Genomic DNA, 25,388 nt, shown 5'->3' on the forward strand with positions numbered 1-25,388 from the left:
AAGAAAAATCAAAATCAAAACACAGACACAAACCTGAATAGAAATATCAGTTCAAGCTAAATAGTGTCACCAAGTTGCTTGAGAATTTTTCACATATGAAATTATGAATGTCATATTGTTCACATAAAATTTCACATCATGCCGTTACTAATTCCCCATATATCTAATATATTCAACTAAGAAACTAACTTAGATGTTTCAGGAGATATGAAAAGAAGCTCAAACCTGTACTATAATTTAGCAGAATGACATAAAATATTAACTAAACAGTCGGTCAAAGATCTAACCAAAAGAATGATATTACACCAAAAAAAAATCACAATATAGAGAAAACTAAGATTACCCCCTATAAGATACACAAGTACAAGCATACCGGTAAATGCTATTGTATGATAATCACAATCTAAGTTATGCTTACACAAGCACTATTGGTAAAGACTAGTCATTTCAGCTTGCCATTCAGTTTCTTGAATAAGAACATTAAATATATTTTAACAGACTACTGTTGAAAAAATAGCTACAATTCAATTTCCTAAACCAAACACCCAAAATTGATTCCTATGTTAATTGTTTTTATTGATAGAATATACAGAACCATCGTTGTCCATAATAGGAATAAGGATAAAATATTCTTACTCATGCTCGGTACATAGTATTAGTCTTTGAATTCGATCCAAACATGATCATTAATGACTAAGTTGACAGACCCTACAACTTTCGCAGCAACAGTCTTGTGATTGCCTAGCCTTAAGATCATCTCGTCTTTACTTAGTCCTCTGTTTCTTTCCAGTAGCTGGAAGTTATTGCAGATGTGAGCTCCACACCCGATATTTAAAACCCAAGAAGCAGAATTAGTTATTATATTCACTTCAATTACAAACATACCTTGTTTGGAAAGGAGTTATGGGCACTCCCTCTTCCAATGTCCTTTTCCTTGGCGATGCATGCAGACATTGTTGGTCTTCGACTGCTGTAAACTGCCAACCTTCCATTTCCCTGCTTATTCCCACTGAGCAGTAAGGGCGCTTAGAGTGCTAGTAGTAGCTACAACAGCCTTTCCCTTTCCCTGCTTCCTCTTCAAGTGTTCGACCCTATTGCCTTTCTCTTTGGAGGTCGAAACCTCTCCTATCGACACTACTGGCGTAGAGTTGTGGGGCCTTGTCTCGCATTGGACCAACATATTAATTAACTCATTGATAGACTTCTCAAGCCCATTCATATTGTAATTAATAATAAACGGGTCATAGGATGGAGGAAGTGACTGGAGAGTCACGAAGCCCAGTTTTGAAACCTTTGAGCTTCTCCACTAAGGATAAGCATCTTGACTCTATAACTTTGTATAGGTGACCCCTCAGCCGACTTGGTCCCGAAGAGTGCTTTTGTGGTGGCATATCTAATATGCTTGTCTGGAACAACATAAACATCTTTTATGCAGAGCATAATCGAGGGGACGTCGTCCATCTAATCATATTACTTTAGGATATCACTAGTCATTGAAGCCAATATGATACTGCGGACCTCTCGATTGTCCTTAAGCAATTTTTTAAACGTCACACGTTCTTCAGGCGAGGGTCCTTCCGGCAAGACCATCAGGAGAGGCTTGTCTAAGACATAGCCTGGTTCAAATGGAGGACAATCCTCAGATTCTTCAGTCAATCGTTATAGTTCGTGTCATTGAATTTACTAGTCTCCATAATTATAGTTAAAGGGTTCTTAGACATATCTAAATAAAAGAATGTAAAGCATAAATCAACAAATGTGTGCAATATTATTGTAAAAGTTGAAGACATGGTCTTTAGTCTTTAACCTTTCCACTATTTGAAATTAAATTACTAAACCTAATTCGGAAAGGATTTTCAAACAAGAATCATTTTGCGTGGTTTGCACTTATGTCCAATTTTAATGCATTATTTTACATATATTTTCCGTACTTCGATATGTGATATTATATGATATTGGTTGTCATATGTGAAATGTGAGCATGATTATGTGGAAAATATTTTCATGTTGGCGTATTGATCGGATTGATAATAGGATGCTCACAAATTTTTGTTGAGTGCTGCTTGCATGCCTCTTATTTATTTCTCTTGTTCTCTCATTTTTTGCCTTGTGCTATAAGGCATGATTTCTTACAATCCATGTACTCCCTCCCGGCTCTTCATCAGGGTTTTCTTTTTTAAGATTTAATGAGAGTAGATAGTTGTGAGGTTTGTTTTAATTTAAATAAGTTTAAAAGAAGACAAGGCCCAGGTGATAGAAGCCCAAGAAGAGGCCCAAAGGACAAATCCACGATGGACAGCCCAAGAGATGAAGAGGCAAGGCCCATCATTATATTAATGGATTTGTATACTTGTAATAGTATAGGGTCAACCTTATATCACTACAAGGAAATAAGGTTTTTTCTATCAAATTTTTCGCCACAATAAAAAACCCGCAGCAAATGTTGTTTTTTACTACAAAATGTAATCCGCAGTAAGTATTACAAACAAAATGACGTTGTTTTGAGTTTTTGCTATGATCTTAATTCTTACTAAAGCAATCTTAATTTAAAAAAAAAAGTGCATAAAATGACGTGTTCTCCGGCGAGTGGTACATTTTTTGGTGAAAATTTTGAAAAAACATATTAAATGCATATCACATCCGTTTTTGATGAATCAAACACCTTTTCGAACCTATTTTCATGCTCAACATTATGGCGAAAAAGTATACAGATGAAAACAGTAAAGTTAGGCTCGATTTTTTATGCAAAGAAAACTAATTTGAAATTAGGGTTTGATTTATCTAAATTAATACTCAATCGTTTTCTACCAAATTTTAACCATGTAATCTTCACATTAAAATCTATTCATGGTAGAAAAAACAACTCCAAAAAAATTAAATCTCATATAAATCGAATTTTCAAAAATAAATGGGTTTCCAGTTCGAAAATACCCAAATTTATCTAACAAATAATTCCCACCAAAAGGGTATACATCATTCATATTTAATCTCATGCATCATCAAATATAAAATTATTAATGGCATAAAGTTAAATGCATACATGCTTGTATATGAAGAGCGAACAAGTTTTAACGGCTCTAATACCACTATTGGAAATGATTACATATAAGTATCACATAATTGATATAAGTTGTACGTTAAAAGATTTTGGTAAACTAACTCAGTAGTTTGGTTTTAAAACCTGCAACAAAATGAAATTAGGAATCTCGGATCTCTACGACTTGTCTACGAGCTTTCAAGCGATCCCTTGGATCTACAAGCACGTTCTTGTTACCTCTTGAGATCAACAATCTCATCTAGCTCTCGTGGATTGCTACCAGACTTATCCACCCAAATTCATACGCTTAAACCCTTGGAGACTTTAGAGATACTCCAAGAGAAAATAGAGAGAGTATTTTGCGAGAGTTCTGTGAGAACATACGTAGTATGAATTGTGTTCCTTTTCTTTTTTTTTTTTTTTTTTTCGTATCCATAGGAGCACCAATTTATAGGTGTGTGCAAGAGGAGTCCTCCCAACCAAAACTTTGAGAGACGTGCAAAAATCTACCAAATATGGATGTATATCTAATATTTTTTAAAAGAGCTTATAAATATAAAATTAATGTCATAAAACAAAAATATCCCTATTCATACACTCACACACTCTCCTCACTCTCTCTCTCTCTCTCTCACACACACACACACACAAACACACTAGTTCTCTCTATAGGATTTAAAAATAATTCTATTTAATTTTTCTAACATTTCAAAAAGAGAAAATACTCAATTATATAATAATAAATTATTATAGTTGAACAAAAATAAGATTGGTATTGATATTATATTTACTGAAAAATATAAATTCAAGACATTATAAATTATACTACTAGAAATAATCATTGCATTAACAAAAAAAATATAAACTATATATCAAAATAAATATTCAACTAGTATGATTCTAGTAGTATCATGCCAATTTTAGTCATTTTACCAATAAAAGACCTTATTATGCCAAACACCCTAATATCTTATAATTTTTTTTCCGCATCTTATAAGCTTTAACATTTTATTTTATTCATACACTTTAAAAACTTATTTTTAAAATAAGATCCAATATTTTATAAGCTCCTAAAACATCTTATAAAATATAAGAATTTATAAAACGTTTTAAAAAAACGTTAGCCAAACACCCTCTGCATCCTAGCCTCGGCCAAACAATGAAACACCGGTCCACTTGAACTGACTTAAACTAGTTTGATCTAGCCCTATAGTAGTTTAATTGACTTGGCTCCTAGCATCTAGGTAGAACTCTATCACAAACGATCCAAGTCGGAGACTTTAAGGTTATATAACCCCCACATTAGTATATTTCATACAATTGATGAGGGAAAAATATAAATAACTCTTCTTGGATAGTGTAGATGAACAAATTACCCCTTATAAATAAAAAATAATAATTTATCTCCCTGTGTGTTAAAAATGCAGCAATTTACCTCCTTATATTTTTTAAAATGAAGCAGTTTATCTTCTTAGATTTTAAAATGAAGATAAGAACGTAAACTGTTTCATTTTAAAAAATACAGGAGGTAAATTGCTATTCTTTTATTATAGAAGGAATTTGCTCATTTGTAATATCGAATTAAATTGCAATAAGCCTGATATTAATATGGGATCCAAATCCCTTACCATTAGGATCGTTTTCTATAATACTGACGTGGGATCACAGTCCGTTACAATTAGGATCAGATCTAAGTCCTTTGTAATTAGAATCAAGGGCCAGGCATGTTGGTCTTGCGCCAAGTGCTAACGCTAATCCAAGTCCCTTAAAATTAGGCAGTATATGGACATTAAATATATATATATATATATATAGGATAAGATATGGTTTTTATATTTATACTAATATAAAAAGAAAAACTTCTCCACACTCACACTCACAAATAGCGATTAATGACATGTTCGCACCATTTTTTTTGTGAAGTAAAAAAATATAAAAATAAAATGACTAACTTACTCAACTTTTCAAAATTCACATTAATTGATAAATTATTATTCTTTTCTTTCTTTCTTTTTTATTAATGTAATCACTGGTTTATATATTATATTTAAAAAATTATTTATTATATGTAAGTAGGAACGACGTGCCTCAATGATAGTATTAAGTAAAAGTAAAAGCTGTCGTGAAGAAGCGGCGACCTTAAGTGGCCTGAGGAAGCCTCGGTCCACAATAACCAAGGGAGGCCAGCACAGCCCATTTGGAGCCCAAGCGGACTAGACCCTCGTGGCTGCACACCGGAGATCGCCAACGGCCGCTACCCTACCCACCCCATCCGTAAAGCAAAAAAAAAAGGATAAGCATCGGCCTCCAATTCTGTTAGACATGGCCAGCACTAGAAAAGAAATAGAGAATCATCCCTAGCTGATATATGACCAGACAATCGTGTCAGGAATCCTACCTAGAGTCGGATATGCGTATCCCATTCGAATTCCAAAAGTTGGGGATTCGGTCTTATTCTTTCAAAAAGTAGTTTTTTTAAGAAAAATGATAATGACAAAAGGCATTGACCACTGCTACAGGACTGGTCACTTATGGGAAACCTGTTTCAAGCTACATTGGTACTTTGATTGGTACAAATCCTTATCAGAACAGGGACAGAAAAAAGGCGAATGGGACATCAGAGAGAGTGCTGAATGTGGCTGAAAGTGATTACAATTCTAGTATTATCCTACCTGATGGGTCCAAGAAGATAGTGGAACCAATGAGAGATGTTCAACTTATAACATTGTACTGCATCAACTACTTTACATGCTTGCTTTCAAATATAATCTACTATATGTCAAATTATGTACTGATTCCCCTATTAAATTTGTTTTTTCTAAGGATTGTTGTGTAGTGCAGGCCTTCAGACTAGGAAAGTAATGGCTGGAGGTAGAATGGAGGGAAGACTCTATGTTTTAGACAGGAATTCTTTTACTACACATTTAATCAAAACCTACCTTAATTCTGTTCGTTTGTTTTGTAATCTTTCTGATATAAACTTGTGGCATAAGAGACTAGGCCACACTTCTAGCAGTGTACTCAGACATAATAAAGAAATAAAACTTGCAGATTGTATGATGGACATATGTGAAGTTTGTGCCCTAGCAAAGAAACGGAGGCATCCTTTTACCCTAGCAAAGCAACGGAGGCTTCCCAACAAGAAAGCAATGGGGTGCCGATAGGTTTATAAGCTCAAGCTTAAAACAGATGGCACTGTTGAGAGATGCAAGGCAAGGCTAGTGGCAAAAGGCTATAACTAGATGGAATGTATAGATTACACAGACTATTTTGCTCTTGTCGCCGAAACTATCACAGTAAGAGTTTTCCTAGCAATTGCTGCTTCAAAGGGCGGTGAAATTATTTTAAAACTATAAAAAAAATTTATGAAAATAAAGTGAAATTGGAAGAGTTAAAATTTAAGTGGCACCGCGATGTCAAAATGCGGTGCCACTAACTTTTTAAAAAAAAATTATTCAAGTCACCACGATTTGTAATTGCGGTAACCAAAATTTTTTTAAAAAACAAAAACTAATTGAAGTCACTGCGATTTGTAATTGTGGTGACACTTTTGTAATTATATATATAAAACAAAGAAAATTGATGTCACTGTAGTTATGTATATAAAAACAAAAAACTGCTTTGTCCGGCGACAATCGCTGCCACTTCTCTTTAAAATTTCAGCATCATCATGGCAAGTTGTCGACCATCAAATATATCATTCGACTTCCCTTGATGAGACGAACATTTCCCCTCTAACAATTTCAAATTTTATCAATTGTAGACAATGGGCTTTTAACACGACCACCGCTCCTTTCCGCTATCGATTCACCACCACCAGCAGTGGACTCGCCTCGACCTAAGGGTTCTAATGAGACCAACCTAGCTCAATTGTATTGAGAATTTATTGAGATATGAAAATTCGAAGATTTTTTTGCCGGAAAGTCGCGCTGAAGCTGTTTGTCGCCGTTTCTCGGCCGTCAGGACGAATCACGGACTGAGACCACCGCCGTTTGAATCCTCTCATCCAGACGATTCCAACGAGACTAGTCTTGCTTAATTTCATCTTGAGATTTGAAAATTTGAAGTATTTCCGCCGTCAACATTTGCGCTGAAATTGTTTGCGGTCGTTTCTCCGCCGCCAGGACGAATTAAACTCAAAGGGCTGGCCCGTACATTATTTTGATGTTAACAATGCCTTTCTCCATGGGAATCTTGATGAAGACATCTACATGTAACCACAGGTTTTGTCTGTAAACTTCAAAAATCCTTGTATGCTTTAAAGGAATCAACGAAGAAATGGAATGAAGAGTTTACAGACAGATTGAAAAGTTTTGGTTTTAAGTAGTCCAAGCATGACTACTGTTTATTTACCAATATGACAGATGCAGGACTTATTAATTTACCAGTATATGTTGATGATATTTTGGTCACTGCTCCTTCAATTGAATATATGGAGAGGGCCAAAAGATATTTGGATGATCTTTTCACTATTAAGGACTTAGGAGTTGCTAAATACTTCCTTGGTTGTGACACAAAATAAATATGTCCAAGACACCGTGAGAGATACTAGACTCACTAGAGGAAAGACTACTTCAACTCCTCTTCCTACGGGTATTAAGTTTACAGTAGAAACAGGTTTCCTTTTGTCTAATCCTTCTAAATATAGGAGACTTATAGGATAAATATTGTATCTACGTTTTTCAAGACCTGATATGTCGCATGCTACGCAGCAATTGAACCAAATTTTGCAACATCCCTATAACACAAGAATGTCGTCTTACATTTGGTGAGATATATGAAGGGGAGTTCATCGACAGACCTTTTCGTTCCTTTTAACAATGTTCTACATTTGTCTGTTTACAGTGATGCATACTGTGCCGCTTATGTGGACTCTCGTAGGTCGCTTACAGGATATTGCATCTTCTTTGTGAGCACTCCCATTTCGTGGAATACTAAAAAGCAAACCACCGTCTCGCGCTCCACAAAAGAAGCTGAATATTGCTGCATAGTTGAAGCTTCTTGTGAACTGACTTGGGTGTCTTTTGTGTTGCAGGACCTGCTCATTCCTCTCAATACCCCAGTACCATTTTACTGCAATAATAAGACTGCACTTCACATCACTGAAAACCCAATTTTTCACGAGAGGACTAAGCACATCGAGATTGATTGCCATATTGTTCGCGATAAGTACAAAGGACTGATTAAACCTATGCATTTATCTTCAAAAATTCAGTTGGCTGACCTGTTGACCAAGGCTCTTACAGGTCCTTATTTTTCTTTCTCTAGGTTCTAAGTTTGGTTTGGTGTCTTTAACCCGAACTCCAACTTGCGGGGGGATGATGAACCTCCAGCCACTCAGCCACCAGATTCAACCAGACTTATAGAGTTAGATCGAAAGCAGTAGACAAAATTGCTACAACAGCTCTAGCACTTTACAGTGTTATTTATAAGTAGAAGTTAACCCCTGATTTCTCTTTACTTAAGTAGCTTCATTAAGCCTTAGTTTGTACTGTAGAGTTTTAGAAAGATTTTGTTTCAGAAAGACTTTGTTCTCCAATGATTTCTTCACAGATTTTTGCTATTTGCTTCTCAAGTTCTGAGCAAATACATATACATATACTAGCTATACACTAAAAAAAAAGGCAGAATTTGTAACGGTCATATGACCGTTCAAATACACATGGCCTTTGTAACATTTTTGTAAAGGATAGAGCATGCTGACATCATTGAGGGGGTAATATAAAATGAAATTATTTTGTAATGGCCAAAACCTTACAACAACCACTACAAAATTTGTGCGCCTAAAACCATTAGAATTTGTAGGCCGTTGCTAATTTGCTATGGGTTTTTTAACAGCTAGTTAAATTTGTAATGGCTTTTTGGTGAAATAAAGAGCCGTTACAAAGGCGGTGGAAAAAACCGTTGGAAAACATACAGAAAGACGGTGTTACAAAAACCGTCACATTAGAGATGATTTTTTTTTGTAGTGGACTTTACAAAATAACGGCTACATTTTCTAACGGCTAGTCTTAAACGGCTATCTTTGGAGTTCCAAAGAGTTTTAAAAAAGCCATTACAAAGAAACTTATATATTCATTTCATTTCATTTATCGTAGAAATTTTTATATTAACCACACACACTCTCAACACTCTAATTTTCATGCATATATATTTGGTTACCTTATAGATTATTACACGTATTTTGAACCGTCAACTAGTAGGATCGTCACTTAAGTTGGTTGACCAGGCAACCGAGACTAATTTAATACTTTATTGTGTTTAATTTAATTAATTGTAGTTTACTTATTTTAGTTTTATGATTTTGTGTGAATCTTGTATGATGCTAATGATATGTATTCTCCTAAAAAGTATAGTTTAATATTTATATATCATTGTATTCGCACATGTATCTATCCAATTAATCTTCTGATATATATATATATATATATATATATCACGTTACGAGAATTGAGGAGATGGATGTATAATAAGAACCTCCCAGTAAGAGCAGGTCTTACGCGGGAATTTGAGGATGGGTATAAAACTTTCATAAAATGGTCAAAGGGTCAGCGTGAACATATGAGTCCAGATCATGCCATTTTATGAGATACACAAAGTTGGTCCTCGCTTTCACGCCACGCAGGGCACAAGCTGCTCAGTCGTAAGAGGAATAGGATCAAGAACAACTCATGCTGGAAGTCCAAATCAGTGAAACCACAAAAGCCATTGGTTTTGGCAGCCAACTTTTGGCGTCAGGCGGGAAAATGAAATTTTGTAAAACCAAAACTCAAGCAGCCGTTACAAATGCAGTTACAAACTAGAATTTTTTAAATCAATATTAATAAAAAGGTGGAAAAATTTAATTTCGATTGGCCGTTACAAAGGCCGTCACAAAGGCTGTCACAATGGTAATTTTAACAAAATTATTAAAAAATTAAGGACTATAATGCAAATTTTAGGAAAATTATGCACGTAAATGAAAACTTTAGAAAATTAGAGGACCTTAATCTAATTTTAGGAAAATAAAAATTTTATGAAATTATTAGAAAATTAAGGACAATAATGCAATTTTTAGGGAAATTATGAACCTAAATAAATTTTTTAGGAAATTAGAGGACCTTAATGTAATTTTACGCGCAATTTGGATTTTATTGCAATTTTTATGAAAAATTATGCATTTTAGAGAAAATATGGAATGCAACTTGTAGGCAAACTTTGGATCTTATTGCAATTATTAGGAAAATTACAAAAACACATAATTCAATAATAAAATACAATTATATGTTTTTAATGTTAATAATTTTATAAATTGTAGATAATGATGATCGGTGCTCCGCCACGCCGGGAAAGAGGTCGTGGCTGGGTCCCTGGTCGCGCAGCGGTCGTGGCCCTCCCAGCCCTCCCTAGGATGATCTAGCAGATGCACCTCCAGCCCTGCCATCCTTGGAGGGAGTGTCCCAGTCCCTGCTGATTCCTGTAGACTCCCCCGCAGTGGAGTCAAATGATTCGGGGGCCAGCAGTTCACAGGCCCTGGTCTAGGCCCGGCTGTGGGATGCACCACCACCACCAGCGCCACTACTTCCCCCAGTGGTCCAGAGGCATTACATCAGCCTCCGGGATGCGAAGTACGTAGAAGAATTTATTCAATTATTTTGTAATGTTTTTGAATTAAATTTAATATTTTATTATTATTTTCAGGTGCGACCGTGATTTTCACACGGCCATCAATGTTGTGGTTAAAGGGCATTATGTACATCCCTAGGCCACCATGTCCCAAATCCACAGGAGCACCAGCTATTTTGGTTCCAAAAGTTGAAGATAAGTATAATATTATTTAATTTTAATTAAAATTTATTTTTTTATCAAATAATTATAATTTTTATTTTGTCAATTTTTTAGATGTTGTACTAGTGGGACTGCAATGACGAGAGCATGTTCAAACTCGTCAAGTCAAAGGCGGGGAAGTTCCTGCGAAAGCGGTTTGCTAATGCCCTGAATTATTTGGGCCGACTGCTATGGCTGGACGAGGAGATCTGGTCGAGCCCTAAATTTCAGGCACCGCCTCGGTACAAAATAAGGTCAATTGGGCAACAAACCCAGAAGCAGCTGCGACCGTCTAACCCGGGGGTCATCATCCGTTGGGACGCACAAGCTGAAGATGGTAAGTATTTCAATGCATATTAGTAATTTCATTTAGTTTTTAATATTTCTAATCATTTTTTTAAATTGATTTTTGAATAGAAGACACAACTCGGACGCCCCGTCACTCAGATGGAGGTGTTCGAGAAGGTCTACAAAAAGAAGAAGGACAACCTGCTTGAGGGTGGAAGAGGTCGTGATAAGTAATTAAATTTTTTTTCGTAATTTATTCTTTTAATTTTAAATTATTTTTTTAATCTAATTATTTAACATGTTCGTAGGAGATATTCTTGAGGATGATGGAGGAACTCCAGAGATAGCACAACAGCAATGAAGAGCCTCTATTGTCGTCTCAAGGTTCCGTGGCCCTAGACGAGCAGCAGGTTTGGATGTCAGTAGCGGACGGGCGGAAGAGGGGTCGAGTATTCGGTCTCGGCTCCAAGGCCCACCACTCGATTGCTGAACCATCATAGGCCAGCCGTTCAACTGCTTTATCGCCCTTGCCACCACAACCACAACGCCCCGACATAGATGATCAGGTGTTGGCCCTCGAGCGCTACATCAGAAGTATCGATTCCAACTGGCCCGATCATCTAGCGCCCGAGCCTCCAATTGATCCCCCGACGACGACGAACACACGGTCACTGGGAATAATAATTTAGATTATGATTTTTTTAATATTTTGTAAAACACAATTTTGTAATAATATTTTTATTTTTGTCATTAAATTATTATTTTTTTGGTTATATTATGTATTTTTTATATAAATTCATTTAGTCAATGTTACAAAATTAAATATTCAAATATGTTAAAACAAAATTAAATAATATTGAATAAAATAAATATTAAAAGATATTAAATATATAATAATTTTTGTAAGACTTCGTAACGACTTTTGTAATAACCAAAAATATTTAAAATCGTCAGGCCGTTACAAAGACTGTGCCCAAAAATAGTTATGAATTTCAAAATTGGCCATTCCAAAAATAGTTACAAAAGCAGTAAAAAAAAGTAGTTACAAAAGCAGTGGCAAAAACAGATACAATATAATTCAACATCGTTACAAAGTGTATTATAAAAATCGTTCCAAATATCAAGCACAACCATACATAAATATGTTATAAAAGCCGTTACAGTAACAATTAAATCAAATTCAACAGAGATGTTGCAAAAATAGTTCCAAATTTATTTTTTTCAGCGTCACCAGGTTTGTAACAGCCTCTAGAGACCGTTTCAAACACTGTTACAAATTGTAATGGCTTTCTGTAAAGTCGTTACAAATAGTTTGTAACGCCCTATTTAGCCGCAATAGGCCTATCCGTTACAAAAGCAGTTACAACTAAAAATACCATTACATATTAATAAAAAATTCGTTACAAAAGTCGTTCCAATAAAATAATTTTTTTGTAGTGGTATATGGTACATTCTATTTATGTGAACAAAAATAAAGATATAAATAATTAAATATTATTTATTATTTATTTTTTCATTGTAAGAACAATGATAATATAAAAATAATTATAATAAAAATAAATAAGTTTGAAAAGAATATCTATAATTGGAGAAAGAGAAAAAAAATATTAACTAAACTATTTGTAAAATAGTTTTTATGTGCAAAAAATATAGAAGTTAGTGGTTGCGAAAAAAAAAAGGAAAGAAAAAATGAAGACTAGAAAATAGAGGAGAAAAAGAAAAAAATATTAATTAAAAATAAATAACTATTTAAAAAAATATATTTTACTACTTATAGATAGTAGGGAAAATGTGGAAATTAGTGGATGGAAAAAAAATTGCAGACCAAAAATAAGAGAGACGTCAAAGAGGTGCTCTCCTTTAATATATAGTATAGATTATATATTTCATTTTATTCACAGTATAGATTATGTATTTTATTTTATTCAAGTTAATATGAACGCAACTTACACACATCAGAAATTTTTCACAATTATTTGGGTAAAATCCATATTATCCCCTTATGATATTCAAAATATTCAAATAAGCCTATGTTTACAAAAAAGACTACATAACCCCCTGTATATTTTAAAAAGGTGCAAATTACCCCATCTTCTTTAGAAGTGCACCTCACGCGCGAAAAATGCAAATGAGTAAGCATTCTTGCTACTGCAAAGACCAAAGTATCCTTATATTTTCAAATAATTCCAAACCTCTGATTATAATATATTTTAATATGTAAATATAAATTTATATATTTATTAAATTATATGTATTTTTAAAATATAATAAAAAAATATAATTTATATATTAAAAGAAAAAAAAAGGGTGAATGACAGCTTCTGTCGAAAAAAGGAGGAGAAGTTGACGGAGGATGGGAGATCGAAGGTGGGTGATGGTGCAAAATTACAGCCTAAACTTAGGCTTTTAGACGGTGGTCGATTGGAAGAGAAAGTGCGGCAAACGACAAAGAGCAAAGCACTAAAAGACGGCGGTGCGGATTAGGATTTTTGGGACGATAAAATAGAGATAACTCGTCGAAGGCTAGGAGATTGGTGGTGGGTGGGGTGTCCAATTGCCTTCGAACGTGCTTTTCACCGGTGATAAGCTCAAAGTTGAAAAGTAGTCGGACAGTGGAGAAAAAAGCGATAGAAGATGGGAGCGCAAATTAAAATTTTCTGACCAAAAAAATAGAGATAACCGCCGATGTCTTGGAGATTGACGGTGGGTGAGGTGCCAAAATGCTCGCCGTTGAACGGGCTTTCCAATGGTGGTACGCTCGCCCGAGAGGTGGTCGGTCAGTGGAGACATGGGAGGAGAACGAAATTACACACGTATAGATACAAAAATATATACATCGTTATATATTAAAAAAATATATATAATTTTCTATATATTAAAATATTTTATTTTTTATAAATATGATTAAATCTCAACCATAAATTTAGATCAGATTAAATATAGGCCATTGAATTATAAAGGGCATTTTCATTATTGCTCCTTAAAAACCATGTCCAAATGCACCAGTACCGTGCATAATACACGGAGTTATGTGATATTTTATTTTTTACAAAAACTTATATAAACATTTTGGATATAAAAAGAGGGTAATATGAATTTTACCTTTGTGCATTCAAACACAAATACTCTCTCATATCTCACTAAATTTTATTTTAATAGAAGCAAGAATCAAATAACTTCAACTCAATTCACAATAACACTAACCCTCAATATTAAATAAACCGACTCCCTCCAATTTGGAGTGGGCTTCCACATTCCCATCTTCTTCATCTCCTGTCAATTAAAAGATTCAATACTCACATACAAACAATTGATATCAGTATTTGGAATAAAATCACACGGATTTCAATCATGTTATCTCCCTGCAGACTCCAACTCATACTCCACAGAAACAACGGGAGAGAAAAAAGAATAAGTATTGCAAGTGGGCGTACGTCCTTCAATTTGTGCCCAAACCAAGAAATATATATATAGTCTCGTGGAGAAGAGTGCCCTTTATCTGATTCTGCATAACCAAATCCACAGATAATGTTCACTTCCATATCTTAATGCTTTCAATCACTTTCCTCAATCTGATTATTTAATTAGTAGTGATTTTTTCAAGCTATTTGTCAGTAGTAATTTAATTATTTCGGACCAAATCCAATCAATCACACAATAAATATAATATACATTAGAAGAAATACTACGATTAAAACTAAAATACCATGGCAATACTAATTTATGAACGCAGCTCCACGACTGCCATTAATCATTGTTTTTATTAAATAAAGTCAAAAAAATTTATACAGCTAAAAACCGTGAGAAATACTTTAGTCATAGAGAAAAAACTATAGCAGATGTTGATTAATCATGATCAAAATTTAAGTTTTTGCATTGATTTTATTTAATTGTGCTAGATGGCATTGATAAACTATGATTCTTAACCGGTAACGATTTATAGTATACGGAAGAATATATGGTGATAATAGCATGTGATGATCGCTCTTTTTTAATTGTATAGTAATCATATTATAAATATATTATATTTATTATATAATTAATTCAAATTTAATCAAAACGGGATGTGAATCAGAAATATGACAGACTGCGTGCGTGCATTCCAACTGATCTGCACGTAAGATGCTCCAGCTAAATCACTTGGAGAGATTTATTTATACATGCTGTTTATAATAATAGCGGTACGCGTTATGATAATGAAGTACGGAAGTAGGTCAAATTAGGTTAGGTGAAGTGGTATCACTTAGACGAGCTACTGTTAATTCATTTCATTGTAGTTTTGTAATTTAGAAGGTGGTATTTTTTGATCTTTCATAAATTATTTTTTGCAATTTAGTTTTATAGTTTTAAAATTTTTAGTAATTTTAATTATTTTTTTGGTCAATATGGCTGAAAATTTGCATGTGAGTTCCACAAACACAGTTAAATTATAATTTCAGTTCTGCAATTTAGGGATGTTGGTATTTTTTATCTTGCACGAATTGATTTGCATGATTTATATTGTGATAAAGAATTTTTTTATGGTGAAAAATCTAGTTTTTACATTGATTTTATTTAATTATGGCTAATAATAGTTATTTACCAAATTTTTAAGTATTCTATTAACATTGTAACCAATGGTAATTATTTTTCTAGTGATTTAATTGGGTCGTGTGCAAGTCACATGTAATATTTTGGAGAAATTGTTCGAAAAAGGATAAAAATTATTAAAATTTTAAAATTATAAGACTAATTACAAAATTCAATTCATGTAGGATCAAAAATACCACCCCTAAACTAGAAAACTAAAATTACAATTATTACATTGTATTTTGAAGTGCTTGTGTGAGTTTATAAATTTTTTGAGAAAAATTATAATTTTACTTCAGTAAGAATTTATTTTGACAATTTTTAAATCTTATTATAAGTTCATTCTCTAAATAATTTATTAAATCTTTTCAAGAAAATTACAATTTACATCCCATAACTTAGTCCATTCGTAGTTTTGGTCCCATTATTTTGCACATGCTTCTTCCGTTAACAATCTAACAAAAATGAGTAATGTGGTGTAAATTGCATATTTTTTTGACTTACGGGACAAAATTTGTTGAGTCGTAAAACAGTGAACCAAAATTGCAAATGGGTAAGTTATGGGTATAAATTACAATTTTCGGCCATTTATTTTCTCTTACTTCTTAATTGCTTCTTTCTTTTAAACAATAAATTGGATCGATATGAAGAGCTATTCTGATCAACAAATGAAAACATAATGGAGGTTAACGGAATGAACTCGTTGTTAGATGGACTTTAAAATTAGAGACGTATTTATAATTTTTCAAACAATAAGAAGATATTTATAAATAATAAATTTCAAGAAATGCTATTGTAATTCACACTTTTTAAAGGGTTGAAACAAATAACATCCTATTTAATTTAAAATAGTAACTTTTTTATGTGATAAACCAACTAATTCATTACAACTACTTCAAAAAATAATGACAAAAAAATATACGCACACAAAAATAATTTTTTTGTTGAAACTAAAATTTTATTTAGAGTGATAAGAAGCGAGATGGAAGATTTATTTTGGTATGGATTAGACCAATGTGTACATTACTTGAAAGTGACCCAACTTTTTAAACGTTAATAAATCCTATAATTTAAAAACAGATAAGGAGGACAAAGGCGACAACTAACATGTGAAATTGGTCCGTTGGACATAAGTCATGTAAATATTTTTTTGTAGAAGGTCACACCCCATTTTTCATTTGCCATCTGCAGGGAAAATTATAGTTTATGTATAACCATTGCTATTATGGTCCAATTATTTTACGACTCAGCAGATTTAATCCTACAAGTTCAAAAATATTTTAATTTACATCCCATTAATCATTTTCGTTAAATTGTTAGCACGTGCTCCTCCTGTTAACAATTTAACGGAAATGGGTAATAATACGTAAATTGTAATATTTTTCGACTTGTGAGGTTAAATCTGTTAAGTCGTAAAATAATGAGACTAAAATCATGAATGAATTAAATTATAAGATGTAAATTTCAATTTTCCCAAATCTTTTCATTAATATCTTATAATTAAGCTCTCAAATACCATACAAAACATTTTGAAAAACTTACGAATTTAGCCAATTTTGGGACAATATAAAATAGAGATCACATATTCGAGAAACCAAATAGAAAAGAGTTATTCTATATATTTGATAGGTATACATGAAAAATGTCTATAATACCCTTAATGAAGGACATTTTAGTCTTTTTGTTTAGGATCCGCGTCTTTTCTATCGGTCGGGTCGGAGCTGACTCAACCCAGACCCGTTTATCCACTTGAAGACCCAAGCAATGCCAGCCGTCCGATCGTGGGCGTAAGCTAGCCGGATAAGGCCACGTGGCCCTTTCTATAGTACTCGGCTAAGCCCTATAAATACCCCAAGACGCCATATTATGAGGTAATTAATGCTAATCCTATTCGATCTACACCTTTAATTACACACATTTACCTCGATCAACCTAACTTGAGTGTCGGAGGCTCGTTGTTGAAGACGTGCCCGATGAGCTCATTCTACTTGTCTTATTCTCAAAAGCCCAACACTTGATATTGGTGGAGTTGGTTAACTGTTGTGAGGTCGCTCATCTAGATTGCTGATTTCGAGCAAGATCAATATCATTAATTGACTAATATAATACAGTACTTGAATTATAGTTCCTTTTATTGATGGAAAAAAATATTAATTGAATACACTTTCAAAAACTAATTAATTACCATAAGAAAAGTGTAAAAATGGTGAGCACGAACAATTCAAGAAGTGTAACTTCCATGAGAAACAGATTTGAAGCAGAAGACTAGAATCAAGAAGACAAAATTTCAGTTTATTTTCTCTTATCTGAAAATTAGATACAACAGATGTATATATAACTATCTTAACCAGAAAACTTACTCTCCCGCTCTCTAAGTCGCTATCCTAACTGAAGAATCGTTTTCACGCCTTCAAATCTCATGAGAATGAATACAATGAAAGCAACTCATAAAAGCGTGATTTCGCAGTACCCTATAATGCGTTTTCTTCTACGAAGTAAAGCACGTTTCCAATTGTTCCTTTCTTCTTTCTTCTGCAAGTTCTGAACTGCACGCTGCAACTTCATAAACTATTCTGAAGCTATTGTTTACATACCCTCCTCAAGTGGGACTTGGTTGAATGTTGACAAGTCCTAACTTGGAGATAGCTTTCATGAACTTTGGACCTGACAGATTCTTAGTAAACACATCCGCAGGCTGATTATATGTAGAAATGTGCAGAGGCCTGATGAAGCCTTCTTTAAACTTATCTCGTACTAAATGGCAATCAATCTCCAGGTGTTTGGTCCTCTCATGGAACACCGGATTAGCAGTGATATATAGTGCTGCTTGGTTGTCGCAGTGTAGTGGAATAGGAGTGGGAATTACAATCTGCAAATCCTTTAGTACATTATGAATCCAAATTAATTCACATGTGGTGGATGCCAAACTTCTGTATTCCGCCTCTGCTGAAGATCGTGATACGGTCGTTTGTTTCTTGGTTTTCCAAGATATCAAACTATTGCCAAGAAAAACACAAAAACCAGTTAATGACCTCCTCGTATCTTTGCATGATGCCCAATCCGCGTCACAATAAGCTGACAAGTTAAAATCATCATCTGCAGCAAAAAAAATTCCCCTATCTTGTGTTCCTTTGAGGTACTTAACCAGGTGTAATGCTGCTTGCCAATGTTGCTTGCACGGATGTTGCATAAATTGGCTAAGTTGCTGCGTGGAGTGACATATGTCAGGTCTGGTTATTCCCAGATATAATAATCTGCCCAATAACCTTCTATACGACTCAGGACTAGACAGTTGTTCCTCTGCATGTTCTGTTAACTTGATTCCTAGAGGCAAAGGGGTAGTTGTAGCCTTTGACTCCTTCATCTTAACATCTTCAATGATGTCTCTCGTATATTTTCTTTGTGTTACTGTAATTCCCTTCTCTGATCTCCCAATCTCCAGCCCCAAAAAGAACCTTGCAGGACCTAAGTCTTTAATGGTAAACATTTCATGTAGGTACCTCTTAATTTCTGCAATTGTCTTCTCTGAAGGGCCTGCAATTAACACATCATCCACGTATACAAGAAGACAATAAAAGCTAGTTAATGAGTCCTTTGTAAACAAGCAATAATCATGCTTGGACTGAACAAAGCCATAGCTTTCAAGCTTTGAAGTAAACTCTTGAAGATCTCCTTAAGGTAAGATTTTCCATATTTTGATTATTTTCATTGTTTTCTTCATGTACAACATCTATGTTTTGTGTATCAGTATTGAATTCCTGCATTTCTGTGTTTTGTTCATATTCATCTGGTTGATCTGGCTCTAATTCATTCATAATTTGAGGCAGAGAGCAAGATACAGGATCTATTTGTTCTTCTTGATAAGGGAACACATTTTCTTGGAACCTGACATCTCTAGAAACTAGTGTAATCCTTTTATCTAAGTCATACACTTTATACCCCTTTTGGTTCATGGCATATCCTAAAAAAATACATTTCATTGCTCTTGGTTCAAATTTAGTTTTATTAGGCAAGTTGTTTGTAGCAAAGCAAAGACATCCAAAAGTTTTAAAATGGGAATAGTCAACAGGTTTACTATAAAGAATTTCATAAGGGGTTTTCCACTTTAAAATGGGTGTAGGTAATCTATTAATAATGTAGGTGGCTGTAAGGATAGCATCGGTCCAAAACATCTTAGGAAGTTTAGATTGGAACATTAGGGACCTTGCCACCTCTAAGAGGTGTTTATGTTTTCTTTCCACAACTCCATTTTGTTGTGGTGTATATGTGCAAGTGGTTTGATGAATAATACCTTCTCTTTTGTAGAAGTTTACAATTTGTTGTCCTAGAAATTCACTACCATTGTCTGTCCTAACAATCTTAATTCTTTTGTCAAATTGAGTAAGAATCATTTTATGAAAGTCAATCAATAGACTAGTGGTTTCTGATTTTTGTTTCATTAGAAACACCCATGTACACCTGTTGTGATCATCGACAATGGTCATCATATAATTGCATCTAGAAATGGAATACTCATTATAAGGTCCCCATAGGTCTATGTGCATTAGATCAAAACAAAAATCAGATGTTGAGACACTTAAAGGAAATGAAAGCCTCTGCTGTTTTGCAAGAGGACAAGTTTCACAGATGTTTTCTTGAACTTTACTCTCTTTAACTAGCCTTGTGTGTATCATTACATTTTGAGAGGCATGTCCTAATCTTCTATGCCAAATTTCTGAAGGAATAGAGAGTGCACTAAGTCCTAATTCTCTGCAGGATTCCATGATGTTCTTTATGTGTTTCTGGTCAAAGTGTTGATCCTTGATGATGTACAATTTCCCTATTTGGCACCCTATTGCAAGCACTTCATTAGTCATGTGGTCCTGCACAATACAATGTGATTGAATGAATTCAAATCTAATAGAAGTATTATTGCAAATTTTACTGACTGAAAGTAAATTAAACTTCAGACCAGGGACATATAACACATCCTTTAACTGAATCCTGCCACCTAAGTTTAAGTCTCCTGAATTGACTATTTTGCATTTGCTGTTATCAGCAAGATGGATGTAACTGTTAGGAATATTAGTGTTAATTTTATCAAGTAAAGCATTATTATTACACATATGAGCCGTGGCTCCACTATCAATGATCCAAGAATCATATAACGATGTTTCAGAATTCAAAAGTTCAAAGCACTTACCAGAAAATTCAAGGTTACCTTCTCTCATCAATGTTGAAGATTGTGGTTTCAAGTCCCCAAGAAACTTATGTAATTCTGTACGTAGAATTTCAGATATTGCCTTACCATCAGGAGGGTTGTTACAGCTTTGTGCAGGATCAATAACAGCAGCAGTTCTGTTTGCTGTAAATCCACCTTTTTTTCTTTGTTCCATCAGTGATTTGTACCACTCCGGATATCCGTAAATTTCGAAGCACACTTCTTTCAAGTGCCCCGTCTTCCCACACTCTTTACATACTTGCGTTCTTTTATCCACAAGGTTTCTTTTCTTACCAAGAAACCTCTGATTTTCATTTCTTTTGAAGACTGGCATTGCCATTTGCTGAGAATTGTGTGACTGTCCCAAGGTGACTTCCCTTTGCTTTTCCACTCTCAAAACCATTGAGTATGCTCTACTCACATTAGGCAATGGATCCATCATGAGGATTTGATTCCTCACATGGTCATAATTTTCATTCAACCCCATCAAGAATTGAATCAATTGATCAGCTACCTTTATGTCTGCAGATTCCTTTGCCGCGCCACATGTGCATTGTGCAATTGGTGTGATGCAAGCGAGCTCATCCCATAGTCTTTTCAATTTTGAAAAATATGTAGAGACTGACATTGATCCCTGCAAAGTGGATGACAAATCTCTCTTGAGTTGGTAGATCATAGGCCCGTTAGTTTGTCCAAATCGGCTCTCAAGTTCCAACCACAATTCTCTGGAGGTGTTGGTGTATAGGAAGCTTTCCACTATGTCCTTTGAAATTGAGTTCAGTATCCAGGATGTGACCATATAATCAGTCCTAATCCACTGCTCTATCTCCTTGCTTCCTTCTGCAGGTTTAACTCCTTCTCCATTGATGAAATTTAGCTTCATCTTTGCTCCTAGGGCGATCTTGATTGATCTGCTCCAAGAGAAGAAATTGGAACCATCCAGCAGTGTTGATACCAGGCTCAGTCCTGGATTGTCATTCGATTGTAATTTCAAATTTTCTTGATCTTCAGCCATTTCTGTGTTTGAGGGTTTCTTGAATTCTTGAAAACAAAACAAAAAAAAAGGGGGGGCTCAAATATGGTTAAAAGGAGAATAGGAAATCAGAGACCATCAAAGATGGCTCTGATACCATGTAAAAATGGTGAGCACGAACAATTCAAGAAGTGTAACTTCCATGAGAAACAGATTTGAAGCAGAAGACTAGGGGGGGGGCTCAAATATGGTTAAAAGGAGAATAGGAAATCAGAGACCATCAAAGATGGTATTTTGGTAGCTAAAATAATATTAATTGGCCATAGCTAAAAACTATATGGAAATTATTTTAATTATATAAATCGAGTCATAGGAAATATGACTAACTATGATCAAAATTAAGTTTTTAAAGTAATTTTCTCTGATCGTAGTAGATATATAATTTTAATTTTGCAATAATTTTTAAGTCGTAGTCATATATATTATCAGGAATAATTCATTTTTTTACAGTTTAGACTTATATATTAATTACATATTCCGTCATGTATATGTTATTAATATCAAATTATATATATAGGAAAATATTTTATATATACACACATAATAACTTGAGATGAAGCATCAATTAATTAGAAAATATATATAGAAGATTCAAACTGATTTTTGGAAAGCTCGAAAAACAAACTTTTTTTTGGAAAGCTCGAAAAATAGTCATATATCATTTAAAAAAATTTTTATATTGAGATTAATTATTTGCTTTCTAGCATCGATTTCACTATCAAAAAAAGAGAAAATTATTGTAGAATTTTTTATTTTATAATGAGTTCCATAATTTTAGAGGGAAAAGTATTATTTTAATCCACTAAATATGCCTAATTTTAATTTTAGTCCGATAACTATGTTCATTTTTGTTTAGGTCCAGTAATTTATGAAATTGCTTACTTTTAGTCCTCTGGCAGAATTTCGAATAATTTTACCCCTATGAGTGCATATGGACTAAAACTGCCTTTCAAAAGTTGCATAGGGGTAAAATTATCCGAAAATCTGCCAGAGGACTAAAAGTAAGCAATTTTGTAAGTTATTGGACATAAACAAAAATTGACATGTTATCGAATTAAAATTAAAATTAGGCATACTTAGCGGACTAAAATAATACTTTTTCCTAATTTTAGACAGAGAATTCTTGTCGTAATAATTACATTGTGATAAGTAAAATTAAAATTATTAATCACTTAATATATATATATATATATTAAGGGACATCTTCGAAATTTTGTACTTGATATTATGTCACTATCTGTTTGAAGCGTTTCCAAAGAATTAAATTCCCAAAAGAATATGTAATTTCTAAGTCTTAATTATCCTCCCTCAATCATGGGAAGTACCCTTTGAATTAATGATGTTACATTCATAAACTTAATATTATAATATGACCAACAACTTCTTTAATCCATAATTGATTAACTTAGAAAAATAGGAGAAATTCCGGTCCAAATCGAATTTACCTCATATCTAAATTAATTACAAATACAATATACTTATTACGTAATTACTGTATAGTTTAAAAAAATGATTAATCACACTATAAGTACATATATTACTTTTATTGTCTGATTAGTTCGATTGAGCCAGACTTCACTGGAAGAAATATGATTTTCACTGTAGTTAATAAAAATAGTTAAAAATTAAAAATCATGGTCAGTGGCTATTAGTCGTCGGTTTTATAAACGAGGTTAAAATATTAATTTAATACAGCTAAAAATTGTGGCAAATATTTTGTTCGTATGTAAAACCATTGAGAAAATGTTCACTAATCGTAAAAAAAAAAATTTAAATTTTCACATTGATTTTATTTTATTATAATAAATATATATTAATTTACTATAATTTTTAACTATAGTAATTTCCAATAAAAGAAACAATCGATTTTTTTATAATGCATCATCTGAATAAGAAATCACCCTGTGCCCGTGCATGGGAAAAGGGCTACTTTAAAGCATGTTACCCTAATAATATATATATATATAAAACAAAAGGTCAAGGGACAAACACTGCAGTAGCCTTAGACTTGTCAAAGGGCCAAAGAATCTCATTTTTTTTTTAATTTTTTTTGTCTTTCTTATTTTAGTACAAGAGCCAAAACAATATTATAAAAAATTGAAGTAGGAAATGAGAAAGTTCATTGCTTCTTCTGCAATTCAAAAATCAACTTAGGAAATCAGTGGAGATTCTGAATGATATCTGGTGGGGATCTCTCATCTTTCCAAACTGTCCAAATCTTTGGATATCTCTCTTCATTTTCCATCTCATGATCTTCAAAATCAGCCACAGCCCTCCTCATATATACCATTTGCTTTATCCTCCTTCGCATGCTCCTTCTCTTTCAACCTTAATACTCTTACCTCATCGACCGATTATTCCCGTCCCCGTTTCTGGGCTTCTCGTACACAACCACATTGCTCGTGTTCGGAAGACGTAGGCGACAATGAGTGGAATAGTCACTGAGACTCAGTTCCATGTACTAGCGGTCGATGACAGCATCATCGACAGAAAGCTGATCGAGAGACTTCTCAAGACTTCTTCTTATCAAGGTATATATATATATATATTTGATAATTATAAATTAATAAATCATGCTAATATTGATAATTTCAGCAATTTCTTTAAAAAATAATTAATTTTATTCCTGGTGTAATGCAGTTACTGCTGTGGATTCTGGAGTGAAGGCTCTAGAGTATTTAGGGTTGCTGGATGATGAAGACACAAGCACAGATTCAACTCCTGTTTCCACCACCAAGAATCATCATGTATGTGTACGCTTCTAAATCTTTAATTATTCTAATTATTTTTATATTTAATTACCTTAATTGTTTATAATTAATCACTCATACATATTAATCAAAACCCTTAATTACATCTATTTTTCACCTACAGGAAGTGGAAGTAAACCTGATCATCACAGATTACTGCATGCCCGGGATAACCGGCTACGATCTTCTTAGAAAGATCAAGGTATGTTGGATCAATTCTTGAAACCACATTAATTATATTAATCAAGGGTTAAATATAATTTACTTCGATGTGATATGAAAAATGAGAAAATATATATATATATATATTTCCATGAGTTTTTGCTCGTTTGTATTTTACTCTATTTTATTAATTTAGAATTATCGAAATATAATTAAAAAAAATGTTGCAAATTTTCAGGAATCAACATTGTTAAAGGACATCCCGGTTGTGATAATGTCATCTGAGAATGTTCCATCAAGAATAAACAGCTGTTTGGAGCAAGGAGCAGAAGAGTTCTTCCTTAAACCAGTTCGACAATCCGATGTTAACAAACTTAGGCCACATTTGATGAGAAAGTCAGGAAAGAGGAAAGAAGATCATCAGCCTAACAAGAGAAAGCCAATGGAAGAATGCATGTCTCCTGACAGGACAAGAGCCAGATACAATGATGACTTGGAATTATAGTCCTACCAGAAAATAATAAATACATGTAATATTTAAAA

The 25,388-nt window shown here is 33.6% G+C and overlaps 1 protein-coding gene across 1 annotated transcript; it reads left to right on the forward strand.

Moving 5' to 3' along the window:
* On the forward strand, positions 24,096-25,382 carry LOC105172179 (two-component response regulator ORR9-like). Its single transcript, XM_020697471.1, has 4 exons — positions 24,096-24,464; positions 24,574-24,680; positions 24,808-24,885; positions 25,084-25,382. Exons 1-4 carry the CDS (start codon positions 24,359-24,361, stop codon positions 25,348-25,350), a joined length of 558 nt encoding a protein of 185 aa, XP_020553130.1. The 5' UTR covers positions 24,096-24,358; the 3' UTR covers positions 25,351-25,382.

Source organism: Sesamum indicum, linkage group LG10 (assembly GCF_000512975.1).
Source record: "Sesamum indicum cultivar Zhongzhi No. 13 linkage group LG10, S_indicum_v1.0, whole genome shotgun sequence".
NCBI lineage: Eukaryota > Viridiplantae > Streptophyta > Magnoliopsida > Lamiales > Pedaliaceae > Sesamum > Sesamum indicum.